Source organism: Pongo abelii, chromosome 17 (genome assembly GCF_028885655.2).
Source record: "Pongo abelii isolate AG06213 chromosome 17, NHGRI_mPonAbe1-v2.0_pri, whole genome shotgun sequence".
Taxonomy (NCBI): domain Eukaryota; kingdom Metazoa; phylum Chordata; class Mammalia; order Primates; family Hominidae; genus Pongo; species Pongo abelii.
The window spans coordinates 49,161,154-49,178,882 of record NC_072002.2 but is presented as its reverse complement, the minus strand read 5'-3'; the positions used below and the strand labels follow the sequence as shown (position 1 = coordinate 49,178,882).

General features: G+C 37.8%; 1 protein-coding gene across 22 annotated transcripts in view; it reads right to left on the bottom strand.

Moving 5' to 3' along the window:
- DTNA (dystrobrevin alpha) overlaps positions 1–17,729 on the bottom strand; it is a 396,061-nt gene that overhangs the window by 34,256 nt on the left and 344,076 nt on the right. For all 22 annotated transcript variants that reach the window (XM_054537800.2, XM_054537804.2, XM_054537807.2 and 19 more), the window contains 2 exons: positions 8,465–8,552; positions 4,918–5,015 (listed from right to left, as the gene is read on the bottom strand). In XM_054537800.2, the coding sequence (XP_054393775.1) occupies positions 4,918–5,015; positions 8,465–8,552 (186 nt within the window). The remainder of the gene's footprint in view (positions 1–4,917; positions 5,016–8,464; positions 8,553–17,729) is intronic.

The following is a 17,729-nucleotide window of genomic DNA, read 5'->3' as shown; positions in this document are numbered from 1 at the left end:
ATAAAGAAGAGATACGTAACGTGCATCGAGTATTTAGTCTGTACCTGGGAACTCTGCTGACTTCTTTAATGTTATTTTATTTCATTCTATAACAGTTCTATGATATATAGGTACCATTATTATCTTTGTTTAATAAATGAGAGAATCCAGGTACAGACCAGTTAAAAGATTTCCCCAAGTTCAATAACAAGTAGGTGGTAGAGGTGATGTGAATCCAGGCTGGCTAGCCCCAAAGCCCACATATATCAGCCTGCCTCAGTCTTCTGGTACTTGCTTTGCCAGGTCTAGCCAAGACAGGCTGTGACCTATACAATATAATTTGAAGATTCCTGGTACTCCTAATACTAACCCTGACTGGCTCCACCAAAGGTGCTACAAGGAACCATTACCTTCTAAAGATCATTGCTGAAATGTCTGTGAGTTACCTGGGGTAGACAGAGTCATTAAATGAAATGAGGAACTCTATCTTCCCCTTAAACTCACAGATCTGATTATTGAGTTGTCACCTTAGAGACATGAGTCCCCTGGGTGGGTTTCCATGGTGCAGTAGTATTACCTAAAGGAGCTTTTGGCCCTGGGATGTCTAGAGAGCAGCCCTGGGATGTCTAGAGGGCCAGGGTGCTGGCTCAGAGAGATGAGCTAAGGATGGACTTGCTGCTCATCTGAGATGGGTTGGGGAGCTCTGGAACTCACAAAACAACTTAGGGACAGAATGAATCTCTCTTTCTGCCATCTCTTCTCACTCCTATTTCTTTTTTCTCTCTCTAGTCCTTAAAGACAAGCATTTAGAGAGTGCGATCCAAAAACGCCCAGGAAACAAGAAACTAGAGTGATATTAAGGCATGGCCAGGGCTGTTGGGGCCTTCATGGTGCTTCATGCTGATTCTGGAATCAGAAATAGACAGAATCACATGGAGGCAGATAGCCCTGGGGTATTTCTTCAAAAGAAGTCCTGCTTTCCCCTCAAATGTGTTACCCTCATGCCTGAGTGGAAGCAGAGTATTGGAAGGGAAAACAAAGTGCTCTGAAGAAGTGGAAGAGTAGGTTAATTAACACTGCAACCGAGATAAGATAATCGTGGGCCAGTGAATTTCTGTTAGTCTTTTCTTTCTAAGAAGGGATGGAGGCGTGATGCTGCAGCTTGTGGAAACTCTGGTCAGGGTTGACCTCCTTTTGATATTCCACAAAGCCCCTTTTGACCTTGACGTTTTATCCCTTCTCTTTATATCGGGACAGATGGATAGGAGGAAGGAAAGAACAAGAGAGTGAAAGAAAAGAGGATTGCTAGTAAAATCTGAGTTGTGTGAAGGTTGTTGTTGGAAAATCTGGAATCCCTAATGGAAAGTTCAGAAGTGAGTAATATAATCTTGTGAATTAACATTTCAGCACTATTTTACCTTTTGTCTAATCATCTCCTTTTTGGGTTCCTTTATTTTTATTTCTGGAATCATCTATCTAACATAGTTCCTCATCACTTCCCACCAGCTTCTAGTCAATCCCTTGTAAATGCAACCTGCATATTTAGTGAGCTGATTATTTTGCCATAAACATGCGGACATTCTATCACTTGCCTGACCACTGCTGTCCATCATGACAGGATAGAATTAAAATTCTTTGGTCTGGTATACGAGCCTCATATACTGATGTTTTCATTTTATTCTTTGATTCCTCAGTGCTAGCCTGGCAAGTGTCTTGTTGCTTTTCTCAAAGTCTATGTGTTTTTTTACCTTTAATTCTGTCTCCCAACTTTCACTGCAAAATTTCACTGTCCTGAAATGTCCTAAAAACTCACCTTCCCCATGAAGCTTGCCCTACACAACCTAGACCACAATGATGGGGAAGTGGGTCATGTTGGGGAAAAAGAGTAGAAATAACACCTCACGTTTAAATTTTCATCTGTAGAATGGGGATGTAATAGTCACCCTGCCTACCTTAAATAGTTGTTCTGAGGATGAAATGAAACTATATTTGTACACATGTACTTTAAATGTATTTTAAAGTTGTCCTTATTCTCGCTTCAACCCCTCAAAACAAAAACCCAGGTTTCTTACTGCTGCCACCTGGAACCTGTGAGCATGTGTTATTAATCCCAGCTGTGGTCCCTTCCCCATTGGATGGCTCCATGCTCGTTAGCAATCATAATATGTCTTAGAGAAAAGGGACTAAGGGATGGAGAAGGGATTATGGAATGATGTCTGGTAGAAACTCCGAATGAACGGACTACATAGAAAGTTAGGTCCTTCTTCAGAAAATGGCCTCAACTCTGGCGTAGTTCATTCAGGCCTCAAGCTGGCATAGCCTTCCAACAGCAGATAAAATGATTGTTTTTATCACTCCTTTCCTCCTTTCTTCTTTAGCTCTTTCTGTTGCCTTTATTATGGGACATTCACTGTCTTACTGACATCTGTTAATTCTGAGTCATTTTAAATAAATCTTTCCCACCATATATTATTGGTTTACTTTGTGGACTGAAAAAAATAAAAACCAAAATAAAATAAAACTGCTTTACATTCCAATTCTAACATTTGCTGAGGTTATCAACCATAATATTTTGTTCCAAAAAAGCTGAAACTTTGGATTAAGTCTAATTGTCAATGATTTAAAACTGGCTTATTTTGCTTCTTTTTCCTGCCATGATCTTTCTAGTGCTCGAACTGATGTAAAGTATCAGTACATTTGAGGATGACCCCTCCATTCTCCTACTCCCCATTGTCATCAATGTCATCAATACTCACACAAGCATTCCATGAACCACAAAGTCCAATGTTTCTTTTACATTGTTTGCTTCGAGCCCTCTGCCTGCTAGCTCAGCTCATACACTTTCTCCAATGCCTGCCTGTCCCCACTTTTACTTGCATCCCCCAACTACCCTTTTCCTTTTTTTGGGTTGTTTCTCCTACCTTTTTTAAGTGCATTTGCTCATTTGAAGACTTGGCTCCCACTCTCAATGCTTTTTTCTGACTTGGCACAATTACTTGCATGTAGTAGATATAATAAATGATATATAAAATAGAATAGGTAATTTTACAGACTTGTGAGTATCCTGAACAAATTCCAATTTGTATGGCTATTTTTTTTTATAATTCTTCACTATGCGTCTGCTCTTTCCCTTCTTAACTCTATCCTCCTATTATTTGCTACATTGAGAGGGATCACATGTGACAAACTTTTTTTTAATTTAATTTTTTAATTTTTTCATTCCAGCTCTGATGTGAGCACATCTCCCTGGGGGTTAGAGTAGAGCAGTAGTTTCAAAGGCGATGGAGTCATGGTGTCACATTTATGAAGCTATTTCTGTCCTAATTTGTGGTTTCCTAATGATGACAGCCAGGTCTCAAGACAACTAAGCCAAAAGCTTTCCTTACTAGAAAAAAATATGAAAATGTGCCAACCAGAGTTTGCACCTTCCTTTTTATTCTTTCTTGAGAACTTTAAAGAATACTTTGATCATTTATCCCCAAATTCTCAGGTGAAATTTTACAGGCATGAAATAATTATCACAACCTCCTCCTTTACTCCACCAGTTTGAACTCAAATGTCACATCAGTGTTTAAGAATGGGGTTAAGCGTGGAAATGTTTTGGTGCTGTTTCAAGAAATATATTACTAGAATGTGTTAGGTTGGTGCAAATGTAATTGCGTTTTTTGCCATTAAAAGTAATTAAAAATAATGGCAAAAACCGCAATTACGTTTGCACCGATCTAGTACAAGTTGTTCCATGTTGGGTTTCCTCAGCACCAAGTTTGAGATTTAACTCAGCTATTCATCGTTTTCTCACTCAATGTATATCTACTGAGCTTCTACAATTGCCAGGCCTGGTTCTGGGCTCCAGGGACCATTTAGCCATGGCCTCTGTTCTCAAAGAACTTCCGTTTCAGTCAGGGAAGACAGACAATAAACGAAGAAACAAACACACACGGTTATTTCAGATAGTGATAAGTGACAACCCCCTGCCCCCAACACACACACAGGGGGATGTAATTGAGACTAGTTTCTGGGCTAGGGGCGATTAGGTAGGATCAGACAGGTGGTCTTTTAGGAGGTGATACTTGAGCTGAGACCTCAGTGATGAGAAGGAGCCATCCACACAGAGACCTGGAGGAAGAGCTTTCTAGGCTGAGGGAATGACTAGTTCAAAGGCTGTAGACAGGAGGAACACATGGGAGGTGGGAGTGTGCTGAGCAAGGTGAGCTGAGGCTGGAATGGCAGGAGGGAATCAGGTCAGGTAGGACCTTGCAGGTCATGGTAAGAGGAGTAGGATTTAACTGAAGTGTGATGGGAACACATTAGAGGGTTTAAACCTGGAATAACATAAGCTTGATGTTTTTAAAAAGGACGGGCTGAACTGGGTGGTGGTGGAGATGAGCTGGACAATTTTTGGGGTGTATGCTGTGGAGGTAGACTGTGAGTCAATGTGTTGAATAGAGGAAGAACCTGCTGATGGGCTGCAGATGGAGATCTTTGGATGTTTGGAGAGTAACTGGGTGATGGTGGTGTCTCTCCAGATGCCTCTTTAGCTCAGGGTCCTTCCAGGGGACCTGTCTGGTGAGCCTCCTACCTGTTTCTGGGTGGTAGAGACACCTTCTACCTAACCCAGGAGGGTCCTCCTGTACTAGAAGCTCTTGAACAAAATTAAGTATCTCAGAAAAACGGAAGTGAGACCGTCTAGAGGGGCAACATTAATTGCATTGACATCTCAGAACTATACACACACATGCACACGCAGTTTTCTCATGAAGCTTCCGAAGTTCTAAAGATCTAAAGACCAGCTTTTTGGAAATGAGCATCACTGAGTGTAGATGTCTTCCCTTGAGTAGGCATACAGGGTGTAAAGCCCTGAAACTTTAAAGCACGACCATAGGTTATTAAGGAATGTGCACGTTGATCAAACAAGCCAGCACGTCTACAAAGTCTCACCTGTTCTTGTTTTCTAGCTCAGCAATCAGCTGCCTTTGCTGCTTATTCGCATCGATGGTGAAAGAGATGTCAGGAGCACTTCTCTGCTGAGTTGGCTGCTGTAAAATATGTAGTTTATAAGATTTCATATTGAGAATGTGAACCTATGTATTTGGGAAGGCAGGAGTCATGAGATATGCAGACAAGGAGGAGGGAACTATTTCTATCAAAACAAAGAAAGCAAATACATAAAACTCAAGTGCCATTCTTCTCCTATGGACCAACTTTTCTGTGGATCGGGAGCACATCTGTGAGGTGGAAGGCAGAATAGAATTCTCTGGCAGGCAAATACACAAAAGGTAGGAAAAATGATTTTTCAGCTTTCTGACTGAAAATCTTTGGGAAATGATTTTATTTTTGCCACACTGTCCGCATTGTACCTATTCTTTCATTATAGGTGGCTTTAAAAGATGTTGCATTGTTGAGAGGGTGCTTTCTCTAGAGTTACTGTTCAATTACTGTAATGTACAATTAAAAATATAGTTTTAGGCCAGGCATGGTGGCTCACGCCTGTAATCCCAGCACTTTGGGAGGCTGAGGCGGGCGGATCACTTATGGTCAGGAGTTCGAGACCAGTCTGGCCAACATGGGGAAACCCCATCTCTACTAAAAATTCAAAAATTAGTTGGGCCTGGTGGCACACACCTGTAATCCCAGCTACTAGGGGGGCTGAGGCAGGAGAATCACTTGAGTCCAAGGTGGAGGTTGCAGTGAGCTGAGGTCATGCCACTGCATTCCAGCCTGGGTGACAGAGCGAGATTCCATCTCACAAAAATAAATAAATAAATAAAAATATAGTTTTAAAGTCATAGTTAATAAGACTTACTTTTCTGATTCTTCTAATCAACAAACTTTTATGTCTTTCTTTATTCACACATGTAATTTTAGATTGATGAATTCACATATTCATGTATATTCTTTGATTTGCTGCTTCTACTTTCATACCACTCCAGCTCATCATTTTCAGTAATGCAATCAGCTTTAACGACTGGTATACATGCAGTCATAGCTTTCTCCATTCTCATATAAACATAGATATCATTAATCATATACCATATATATATATATATATCTGTTTGTGTACGTTTATGTATATTTAGTCAAGGATTTATTTGGTGGTGTTTTACAAAAATGGGGTCAGATTATGTACACTTGTCTGTGTCTTGCTTTCTTTGCCTTACAGTACATTTTAGAAATTCCTCCACACCAATTTTTATTGTTTTAAAAACAAATTTTAAAAAATCACAACTCATCTTTCTACCGAAGAATGCAAAGCTTTTAAAAATGGCAACTGTTGCCTAAGCCAGATGCAGAGAATCTTGTCCTGCTTTTTAATGTCCATAAACCTAACTGTAGGAAAGATTAAGTTTTGTAAAGGTTTTGCTTTTATAAAGCTGTCTATGCATTTTAATTCACACCTCTTTTCAGCAAAGAATGACTTGTGTAGCTAACAAGAAATTTTGAGGTCCTACATTTTAGATTCTAAATGACTTTCGATAGCTAATTCTGGCATATGGCAACTTTGACTTGTGATTCAAGATTTTCTTCTGATTTCATTACATAAGTTTCCTTTTCTGGCATATACTTTATGTATTGATAAATGGTAGAAACTTATCTGAGCCAGTTGTGAATTTCATGCTTTGCTATGTATATTAATTGATCAGGAATTATAAAGAAAAACATTGACCCAAGTAAATGACCTTTCTATCTCCTTTCTAGCCAAGTGTCATCTTACTAATCATGATTTATTCAGCCAATCATACTATTCTTAATATGTGGTTATGAAGAGATTTACAAAGGAACTAGAATTAATGTGTGGATGGTATCTTTCCTATGATGGATCCACAAAGGTTATATATAGTGTAAGTAGGCAAGGAACACAAGTTACTAATGTTCTCCAGAAAGAAATGGAACAAGACTGGAGAAGTTAGCACACATATAAATAATAACATGTGCATGGAGATTTAGCAGTCTGCCAGGGATCACTAACTCAAATGCTGAAAGGGGCAGGGAGGTAACCCAAGTGAGGGAGGTGGGCCAGGGTAGGGGCTGTGGCAAAGTGCCATACACTTGCCCTGTCCGAAGCAGCAGAGGAATGCCTCCACTCCAGCTGCCTGCTGTCAGAAGGAACATGCATCTGATCTGGTCAGTCTTTTAAGATAAGGTGAAAATCCAGACTTTCAAGGAAAACCATCTGATTTGTAAGTCCTGACATCTAATAAAGAATTGAAAACACTGTGGGGCTCAACAAAACATTTCTGGGGGACAAATTTGGTCTGCAGGCTGCCATTTTGTAATTGCTGGTTTATGCAGTACTTTCATACATTTTACTATCTCAGTGGATGCTAATAACAGGCAGCACTGACATATACAATAAGCATATTTACACCGATGTACAGATGAGGAGACTGAACTCAAAGAAGCAGTGCTTTGCATGAGGTCATGGAGAGCTGGGACACACATTGCTAATCCCATATCTTGGTATACCATAGCCTCTGTTTATAGAAGTATATGCACGGATAAAGGCAAAAAAACTTGGAAAAGAGGCTTTTCCAGAAACCTTGTTTTGCCTTTACTTTCAAGTGACTCCTGGAGGGGTTGCGTGTCATAAAATCTAATTCTCCCATATTCTCAGCTGATTTTGTATTTTAATTTTCTTTAACATCTTTGCTTCTTACTTATGGCCCTTAAAATTTCATATACTCCAATTACATCTCTGTTTTACCACGTCTGATTTTGGGGGCACATAGTACACTTTTCGCCTGTCCTGGATCCCTTCCATCTTGCTCATGGTAGTTTCTAACAGTGTTATAGTCATGGATGTCACAGAGAGCAAGTGCCAGGGCTAATGCAGTCGGTCATTATGCAGCTCCCATCTGGGATCATTAGGTTAAAGGCTCAGCATGAAGGGCTCTGATAACTGCAACATCTGATGTGAGAGGTGCAGGCAACAGCTTCCTCACTTGCTCCCCTACCACTCTTTGTCCTTTGTGACGCACTAATTGCAACTCACCCTCAGTCAGCACAGATGAATTCTGAATCAATGTGTTGAGCTGACAGTTGCTTTTGTCTTCGAGACAGACACAAATGGAGAAAGCTATTAGCTCTATTATTTCTACTGGTATATTTTAAGTGTCACTTGCAACTACTCTGCCTTAAACTTAGTGCCTTCACTAACCACACCTGCTTTAAATGAAGGAATCAAAACCAGTCCTTGCCCCCTTCCTCGGGCCTTCATATGGGGTTGACACTGAGTGAAGGGGGATGCGAGGATTCCAGCTTGACTCCAGGGTCATACTACTGTGGATGGTTTTGTTCCTCAAGTCTTCCATTTTTAAACTGTAAATTCACCACCAAGACACCACAAACATAGCAACAAACACAGGCACAATAAATTAGCACAAATTGTCCTGGTAATCAGCACCAGCTATAATAGCAATAAACATGACATATAAAATTCAAGGATCCCAGATGCCAACAGATGAATCCTTTTACTCCAACTACTTACAGACGAAGAGGACTCTGCTGCCAGCCTTGCCGCATACCTGGCGATTAGCCTGTGTTCTTCATCAAGCCGGTTTGAACTCTCAAGCATGCTATTAAGAACAAAGCAAGAAGGAGACCGTTAGGCAACTGAGAAAGATTGCTGTAGTCATATTACCACCAGGAGTTTTTACTATTTCAATGTTTCAGTGCAAAAGATTTGCAAACTACACAAAACCCTGTTAGATTAACAATCTCAGACTTGAATTCGTAACATGATCTAATATATAGTCAGGAAGGTCACTAATAAATCCTGTCTTCAGTCAATTCAATTGTCTTACTAAGAAAGCCTCACAGAGAGGTGACTATTCTGATCAATACATCTGATGTAAGAAGAATTTCTCTTACTTTTATTGCCTTTAACATTTTTTCTTTCCTTATTACACAAGTAACACATGTCCAAAATTGACATGTTAGAAAATATAAAAGCAAGAAGAAAGAAAAAAATCATTGTGGTCAATGTCTAGTGATCCCTACCTGCTGGTATTACATTCTCATGTAATTTCCTCCCCTTTAGGATGGGCTGGACTTACTAATCTGCTTCTAATGAATAGCATATGGCAGAAGGAATGGAATGTCACTTCCAAGATGAGATTATAAGAAGACCATGGCTTCCATCTTGGGCTTGCTTGCTTTCTCTTTAGCTCTCTTGGTCTGTTTGGTGGGAAAATAGCTGTCAGGTCATAAAGCAACCTTTATGGGAAGACCTAGGTGATGAGAAACCCAAGCAAGCCAATTACCATGTGAATGGATCCCCACTGGTAGAGCCTTCAGATGAGATCATAGCCTGAAGTGACATCCTGATTGCAACCTCATGGAAGCCCTTGAACCAGAGGGACCTAGCTAAGCCAAACCTGGATTCTCAACCTACAGAAATTCTGAGATGATAAATGTTTGTTGTTTTAAGCTACTAACTTTTGGGATAATTTGTGATGCAGCATAAGGTAACTAATACAAGTCTCATCTATAATATTACTACTTATTTATAACCTGCCTTTTATATTTACTTTCAGAGAAACAGAATTTTAGTAGTGACTCCCAATGACATTAATGGAATTTTTTAGTGCCTCCTATAAATTTACAGAAACTGTTCATACTAGAATAAGGATGATCTGAGTTCCTAAAAACTAATGCAAATAGAAGCATTATTAATTCTTCCATATTTCAGAAAACTTCATTCTGTGAAATCCTCCATTCAAGACTAAGTTTTGGGTGCCATTAAAAATAATTCTACGAAACATACCAATAGCACAAATCTTGTTAACAGACTAGTTGGTTGTAGTTTGGCTTATCGGTTATTGTGGTATATATCAGTTCGGAATCAAGATCAGAAACTAGTTCCTCTCATTCATAAACATACTTACATTCTTCTGCATCAATTCTTATACTTACGGCTCTTCCTTAAAGAAATTAACTCACAAATACATATTGTAAAGACACCCTCTTATACCAATATTAAGGTTGTAAGAATTATTCATTGCAATCACTTAGATCCATATAAAGTAACATACTATTATATCATTTATATGTACATTTACAAATAGAGTAAACATGAAACAGTGTTTTAACCTTTGTTCTGAAGTGAGAAGATGAGTGAAAGTAATTATGTTCTTCCAGCATTTTGGCTATGTCACTTCCAAATAGCCTTCTCTGGTTGGCTGAATCCACTATGTAACAGGTTTTTTTTTTTTTTTTCTGGTCATTCATAAGACATTCCTGCCTACATTATCTCTGCTCTAGCCTATACCCCTTGCATATATAAGCTATAGCTGTTTTAAGGTGAATACTTCCACTCTAGACTTAGCCCTTTTCTCTGAGCTATAATAAATAACTAGAACATTCCTGAATTTCCCTAACAACTGATTTCTCCCTCCTCAGAAAAAGAGGCTTCTCTTTCCTTTTGCTCAAATGAGATAATGTATGTAAAAAGCATCAAAAGAGTGTGATGCCTGGAACACGTGAGGTACTCAAAAATATTAGTTAATATAATGTTATTATTATTTTGCCTTTTAAGTAACATGTTCATATCCATTAGTAATCTTCATCTCCTTCAAAATATCATCTACCATCTGACAATTATCTAGAGCAGTGCTTTTCAAATTTTAAAGTGTAAGCATATCACCTAGGGATCTTGTGAAAATGCAGTTTCTGGTTCTGTGGTGGTAGGGTAGGGGAGGTTGGGAGGGTGGGACCTGAGAAAATGCATTTCTAACAAGCTTCCAAGAAATGTCGATAATATTGGTCCAGTGTACTGGTTCAACACCAAGTATCAAGGATCTAGAAGATCTTGAAAACAAAATGGAAAACACAAATTCGTGAAATGAAGCCTAAATATAAACGATATAAAAGAGACAGTTTTTCATGAGTATTTAACAGATACCCATACAGCATGTGTGATATGTTACAAACATTCCCTTAAGACAGAAAATTGTAGGATATAGGGCTTACATAATGTATAGTATTAATCCCAGTGGACTGAGATTTTATTCAGTACACAAGTTTAGATTTGGAGTAAGAAAATAATTTTAATAGCAAAGGCAGAGTTAGCTCTGGAAAACTGATGCGTTAAAGCAGATGTCTGTCTTTATAAAACAATGTCTGAATTCTGCAGTGGTTAAAAATAATAACTAAATTCCTTATTACAGCTTCAATAAAAAAGAAAGTTACACTGTCTTTTCTTTAGACATCAAACTACCCCACAAAGAGACAACTGAATTTGATTTTAACATATTTATCATTTCTGGCTCATGTATTAGCGGCTATACATCTAATTCAACACAGTGTGTGCGGATAACAATGCCCATTGCTCCAGGCCCAGGAACATGATCTCTTTGACACCTTGAAAATGACTTTGTCAGAAACATTTGTATTTTGATAAATAAATAATTTTTAAAACCTTGATAAAAACTTCTGATGAAAGTATCTTTTAAAATGAATGACTAGCTAGTGTAAGTAATATGATGGTTATATTTTTAAAAAGCCTCCTGGAAATGTAGGACGTGAAGATATGGGATTCTGTATAGCAAGCGATAACTCATACTTCTGTGCCTTTCCTCCCCCAACACTGAGTGAATGAGGGCCTGTGTGATATATTACCCCTTTGTGCACATGAACAATTTATGGGTCCACATGTGCCATTTCAGTATGTTCAAATTATACAAGGGCGAAGGAGGCATTCCTCTGATAAATTCCTCTATTTCAAGACTTCAATTACAAATAGTTGAAAATGAATGATCAATAATCCCTAAATCATTAAAATAAATACCAATTCCAACACTTTCTCCAGCCCTAGCTATTCATTTCAGGACTTTATAATCAGTAATCTTGCTACAAGACTATGATGAATTAACAAGTGATTGCAGTGTTGACTGCATTTCAGAGCAGGAAAATCAATTATTTTGAAAGCCCTCCATGTTCTACCTGAAATGCATGGCCAGTGTCTGTTGCCCGTGATTTCAAAATGGCATTCTAGGAAACTCAAGTGGCCTCAGCTGAGCTAGGGCTTATGAAAGTGTGATTTAGCAAAGATTTTTGGGCACACAGGGTTTGTTCACATTCCTTCGATTTTTCTCTGGGCCTGTTCTGCTTTCTAAGTTAGGGTAGTCAACCAGAAAATACTGTGATCCAAAGTATATAGCATATATAAATGCAAAAGCAAAAGCATATATAAATGCTTCTATATTTTCTTTTCATATTTTTTCTACTACTCTGGATAGTGATGGGAATTTTATCACTAGAAATTAATTTAGAAGGTCATCGAGTTTCATGTACTACTAGTAAGAAGATTAGTGCCTGAGAAAGCATTATTAGTTAAATGGAAGATTGCTTTATTAGATTATTTCCTATCTTTGGCAGTTGGTTTAGAGCACAATGCTAAGGGAATAGAGCACTTTTTTTTTGGCATTTAGGAGTCAGTGAGCTCAAGAGAGTCAGGGTAGAAAGGAACAAAGTGACATTGGGGACCGAGAAGTGGTTTTATGGTACTGAAGAATGGGGAAGGAAACTAACTCTCAAAGCTTAGTGTAGTGGCCCTTTGTGAGTGATTTGGAACAACAACAAAAAAAGACAGGAAATCATGAAATGGCAATCCTCCTGGATAACAATAAGAATTTACCACAATAATGGCTTCCTTAAAGGAGACCTTTAAACTCCTTTATTGAGACCCTGACTTCAACAACCCCCTATGTTACAGTCAAGGTCATGCATTCTATCTTCTAAAAACTCTCAGACTCCTCCATTTCCCTCTACTCCAACTCTTCCTGATGTGACAGTCTTTAGATTTATATTTCCAGGATTCTAAGGAAATATCTTTCTCAGAAGTCCAGTTCTATAATTGAAGTTCCTAAAAATTTTACTAAAGAAAAGGAGTCGTGTTAACAGGAAATGAAAACTCATATAAAAGAGACACTGTCCGTAAGTGTAGGTAACTCTTCTTTTTTCTTTCAACAGATTATGATTTCTTTTTTCCTTCAACAGATTGCAGTAAACTCACATTTTTCAAAATCAACAAAATGTACCAAAAAGAGTCAGTCAAATCTTGACCTACACATTAAAGATATTAAAGGCATACAATTCAGTGGATTCAGTGGTGAACTGGGTTATGGATTCAATTGTTTCTCCCCCAAGATTCATATGCTAAAGCATATGAATACCCCCAGTACTTTAGAATGTGACTGTATTTGGAGATAGGGCCTTTAATTACAGTTAAATGAGGTCATAGTGTGGGGCCCTAATCTCATAGGACTGCTGTTCTTTTAAGGAGAGGAAGAGACAGTAGGATAGAGAGAAAAGGTTATTTGATGACACAGCAGGAAGGTGTCCATCCGCAAGTCAAGGACAGGAGAAACCAACCCTGCTGGCACCTTAGTCTTGAACTTCTAGCCTCCAGAACAGTGAGAAAATAAGTTTCTGTTGTTCAAGCCATCAAGTCTATGGCATTTTGTTTTGGCATTCTTAGCAAACTAATACAAAGATGAAGAATCTAGGGGGCATTAAAATTAAAAAAAAAATTCTTGCCCAATTATCACTTTAAGTTTTTAAAAAAAATTTTAGAACGCCCTATTAGTTGCTCTGTTCACATCAGTGAATTGCTGGTGCTTATCTTTGCCCATGTCTACCTCTACACAAAGCTTAATACTTTAATTTTTCATCTATTTTATACTCCTATACTAAATGTTCAATTTAAGTGCTACTCTATAATAGTGAATTTTAAATAGTAAAAATTCTAATTTTGCTAGTAAAGTTTCTGACTACTCCTAACAATTTTGTTTAGGGTAAGATGAATTTTTAGCTACAGCACTATTGATATTCTACAATATCAACAGATGTTTATTGAGCACCTACTAAGTGCCTGGCACTGTGCTAGATGTCAGAGATTAGGTGGTGAACAAGTTGGAGAGGGTCCCTGCCCCACTGAAGATACAGTAAATAGTAAGCCAACCAACCAGCCACCAACCAACCAACTAACCAGCCAACCAACCAACCAACCAACGAGCTAACCAGCCAACCAGCTAACCAGCCAACCAACCAAACAATGATTGCAGCTGATAAGAAGAAAATAAAAATAGTATGCTATAATAGAGACTAATATAGAGGACCTACTGGGGGAGGTGTCTTTAATCTAAGATTGGAAGCTAGACAAGCAAGTTCATGTACATATAGTAGGGGTGAAATGAGAAAGAATGTTCTAGACAGAGGGGAGAACTAGTATTGGGGTCTTGAGGCAGGAAAGAGCTTGGTTCGTTGGAGGAATTGATCAAAAACTGACATGACTAAATGTAGTGATTGAATGGGAGAACCCCATGAGATCTGAGGCTGAGAAAGGAGTAGGCAAGGCCTAAGTCACATGCAGGTTTGTACACCATGGGGAGGGGTCTGGGTTGTAAACAATAGGAATCTATTAAAGAGTTTTAAGCATGCAAGCTAATAAAAATTTAGACCTCGTAAATGAAATTCTGAAATAGGCATTCTTAGATGTCCTTTTTTCTGAAAGCATAAAATATTGTGGAGCAATTTTAAACTAGATGGATTATTAATACACTTAATAAGAAATCTATTGGCAACACAAATGTACACTTCCTTGTACTTGAGAAAAATATGAGCAGAACAATTTCAACCTACTCATATGACATCAAGAGTCTAATCAAGTGACAATGGTTAGAGGTAGAAGTTTTGAGCTGGTTTCAAATCATTTGGTTGGTCCACTACAGATCTTGGGTATAAACTAGCAAGCCCAGGCATTTGACAAGCTTTGGGGAAGGGTAATAAAAGCCCACACTGTATCACATTTTCAGACTCCTCCTGCAATGAGGAAGGTGCATAAAAATTATTAAGGCTTTTAAAACTTCATTGAATTAGGAAGGAAGCAGAAATTCTCGCTTGAGCTGCAGTTTATTTATTTGACTTATCTGACATCAGAACCAGCAATGACATAAGTGTTTCTTTAGCAGCAAACTATTACAAATAAGTCAGTTTCTCATTGCGCTAAGTAGTTAATATAGGGTAGAAGACCCCCACATAGACTTAATCAGGATTATGTCTGAATAATGGCAAAAACAAAGCCTTTGATGGAGAACAGCTTATTAGGTTCCTGTTTTGCAGAGCATCTCATGAAGGGTGCACATTCAAGGAGGCCAAGGAATGGGGTGGAAAATAGATGGGACCCAGTGTCATAAGACCTGTTTGCAAGCCCTTATGAGCATGTGACTTTGGATAAGTCACTTAATGTCTCAAAGCTCATATTTTTTAAACAGTGAAATGGAAATAATCATATCCAACCTTCTAGGACTATGAGAAGTAAATTAAATAATGTGTGGAAAAAGGCTTTGTACTTATTGACACATTTCATAAATACAAAATTTATTATTCCTACTCCAGCTGTTGTAATGATATAAAAGAGACTGAAGACAAAACTCTTGCCCTTTTTGAAGCTTACAATTAACATGAGAAGTCACAACTCAAAGAACTACATACATAAAAGGTAACTTGTTAAGAATCACCATTCCTGTTACTAGTATGTGCTCAAAATATTTGCTAAAATCAAATAAAAACACTAGAATAAGATATACAGTTTCAGTAAATACGTGGAGGATGCAGTGTGAAGGAGGTATCCACAAAAGATCCTGAAAGGCATGTGTTGATGCAGATTTTAAAAGAGGTGATGAAACACAGTGGTTATGAACTTGGATGGATAATGGTTAAAATCTCTGCCCCACTTTTTGTAGCTGTGGGACTATAGGAGAGTCAGGTAAGCTCTCTAAAATGATACCTTTACTTATCTATAAAAGGGGGATGATCTTATTTACTCCATGGGCTTACTTTAAGGACTAGGAGAAATTATGTATACAAAGCTCTGAACATAGAGCTTGGCATGGGGTAAGTGTTTTAAAAACACTTACTATTATTATTACTATTATTATATGTCTCACTGTAACTTAATGATGGTAAAGCATTGTAGCTACAATGATGTTAAAGGAGGTAAGAGGTCATTACATTACTTATAGAACCATGACAGGTATGAGGAATTGTTAGGATCTAATTAAACATAAAGAAAAGGGAAGAAAAAATGAGAAATTTGAAAAAGAAGTTGGAATTTTTTAAGGATAGAAAAAAACTATGAGAAATATGGAGGGTGCAGCTATTAAAACAAAGCCTCCTTCATTGATTGGTTGGTCTTAAATTCTGCTTTGTTTTCAAAATACAAATGACATTTACCTTTCATCAAGCAGATGCAAGGTGTCTCTGCTGAGACAGATTTATGGTCTTAAGTAACCGTCAAGTCAGTATGATTAATCACCTGAGTAGGGAAAATGGCTGGTAGTGACAAACTCTGAGCTTTTCTCTTTGGAGATTTCTTTGTTACAACCTTAATTAAGAAAAGGTCAAAGAAGAGCAGTAGAAATAACTGGAGTGTGCTTAGAATTATGGGAAGAGGACATGGTGTGAGACCGCATCATTGCCTTACAATTGAATCTATACTGACTGTATTCTTCAAAGATGACCAATACGACTAAAAAAAAATTCAATGCTTAGTTCTACTGCTTCAGCTACCATGTAACACTGGAGTACCAAACTCCTTGGGAATAAAGCAATTTTGTAGTTTTGAGAGGCTGAGTTGTGAAAAAGTGGATACTATTTAATCCAGAAGCTCACAAAATTTGAAGAAAGAGATGGATTTACGTCAGCCAAAGAGTGCATTTTTACCCCCTTAAACAGTAGGATCTAAGGTAAAATTAAACTAGTGTACTAGTTATACATTTTTAAAAATACAAATTAAGATACATGTATGTACTAAAGCACATAAATGTTCATCAGTTCATGAGAACTAAAAATTATCTCATACTAATCTTGCAAAAATAGGACTAAGAAGCAGTAATAGGAAGAAAATTTTGAAAATATTCAAGTGAGGAGGAAAGAGGTTCAGAAGCAAAGTGGCTAATAACATCAAGTGGTGAGGGCAAGGAGCACGGAGTAATGGTCTAGCATCTGAGGGATGCCTTGGTGAAATACTAGGTTGGTGCAAAAGTAATTGCGGGTTTTGCCATTACTTTTAATGTAATTGCCATTAATTTTGCCAATTACTTTTCCTCTAATAGTAGAGGAAAGAGGACTCGCCATGCTAAAGGTTTGAAACATTTTAATGGAAATTGAACCCATTGGCTCTCTTAATAATTATAACTATGGAAAATCCATGGGCCCTTAGTTCAGAGAAAATTGAAGTGGTTGAGAAAAATTGACATATTTTCAAGGAACTGGTTTGCTAAATATGTTTATAAAACAGTAGTCTGAACTAGATTGAAAAATACATATGATAAATACATAGTTTGTCCTTTTCCTTTAATTCAAGTTGCAAATCCACATTTATTATTAATATCAAGTAACTTTAACCAATGGAAGGAGTCTCCTATGTCACAATTAAAATGGAGAAAAGCCTTTTGAATGGCTTTATCCAAGTACACAGGGCTATCTTAATTCCTGAATTTAACATATCTGAAACTAAGTTTTGTGTATTCCAAGATGTGAAAGCAGGCTTTAGGAGGATGGTCATCAGAAACATGTATAATATAATTGCTGTTCCTACTGTCATCATTGTTAAAGAAATGATTTCTATTTTGTGATTCAATCACATCGCATTTTCTCTTTTTCACTCTTATCTTAAGTAAAATGGAGCATTGTTTTCCAAATCAGCAAAGACATCCATGTCCTTGGAATAAGACAAATTCTTGTATCAC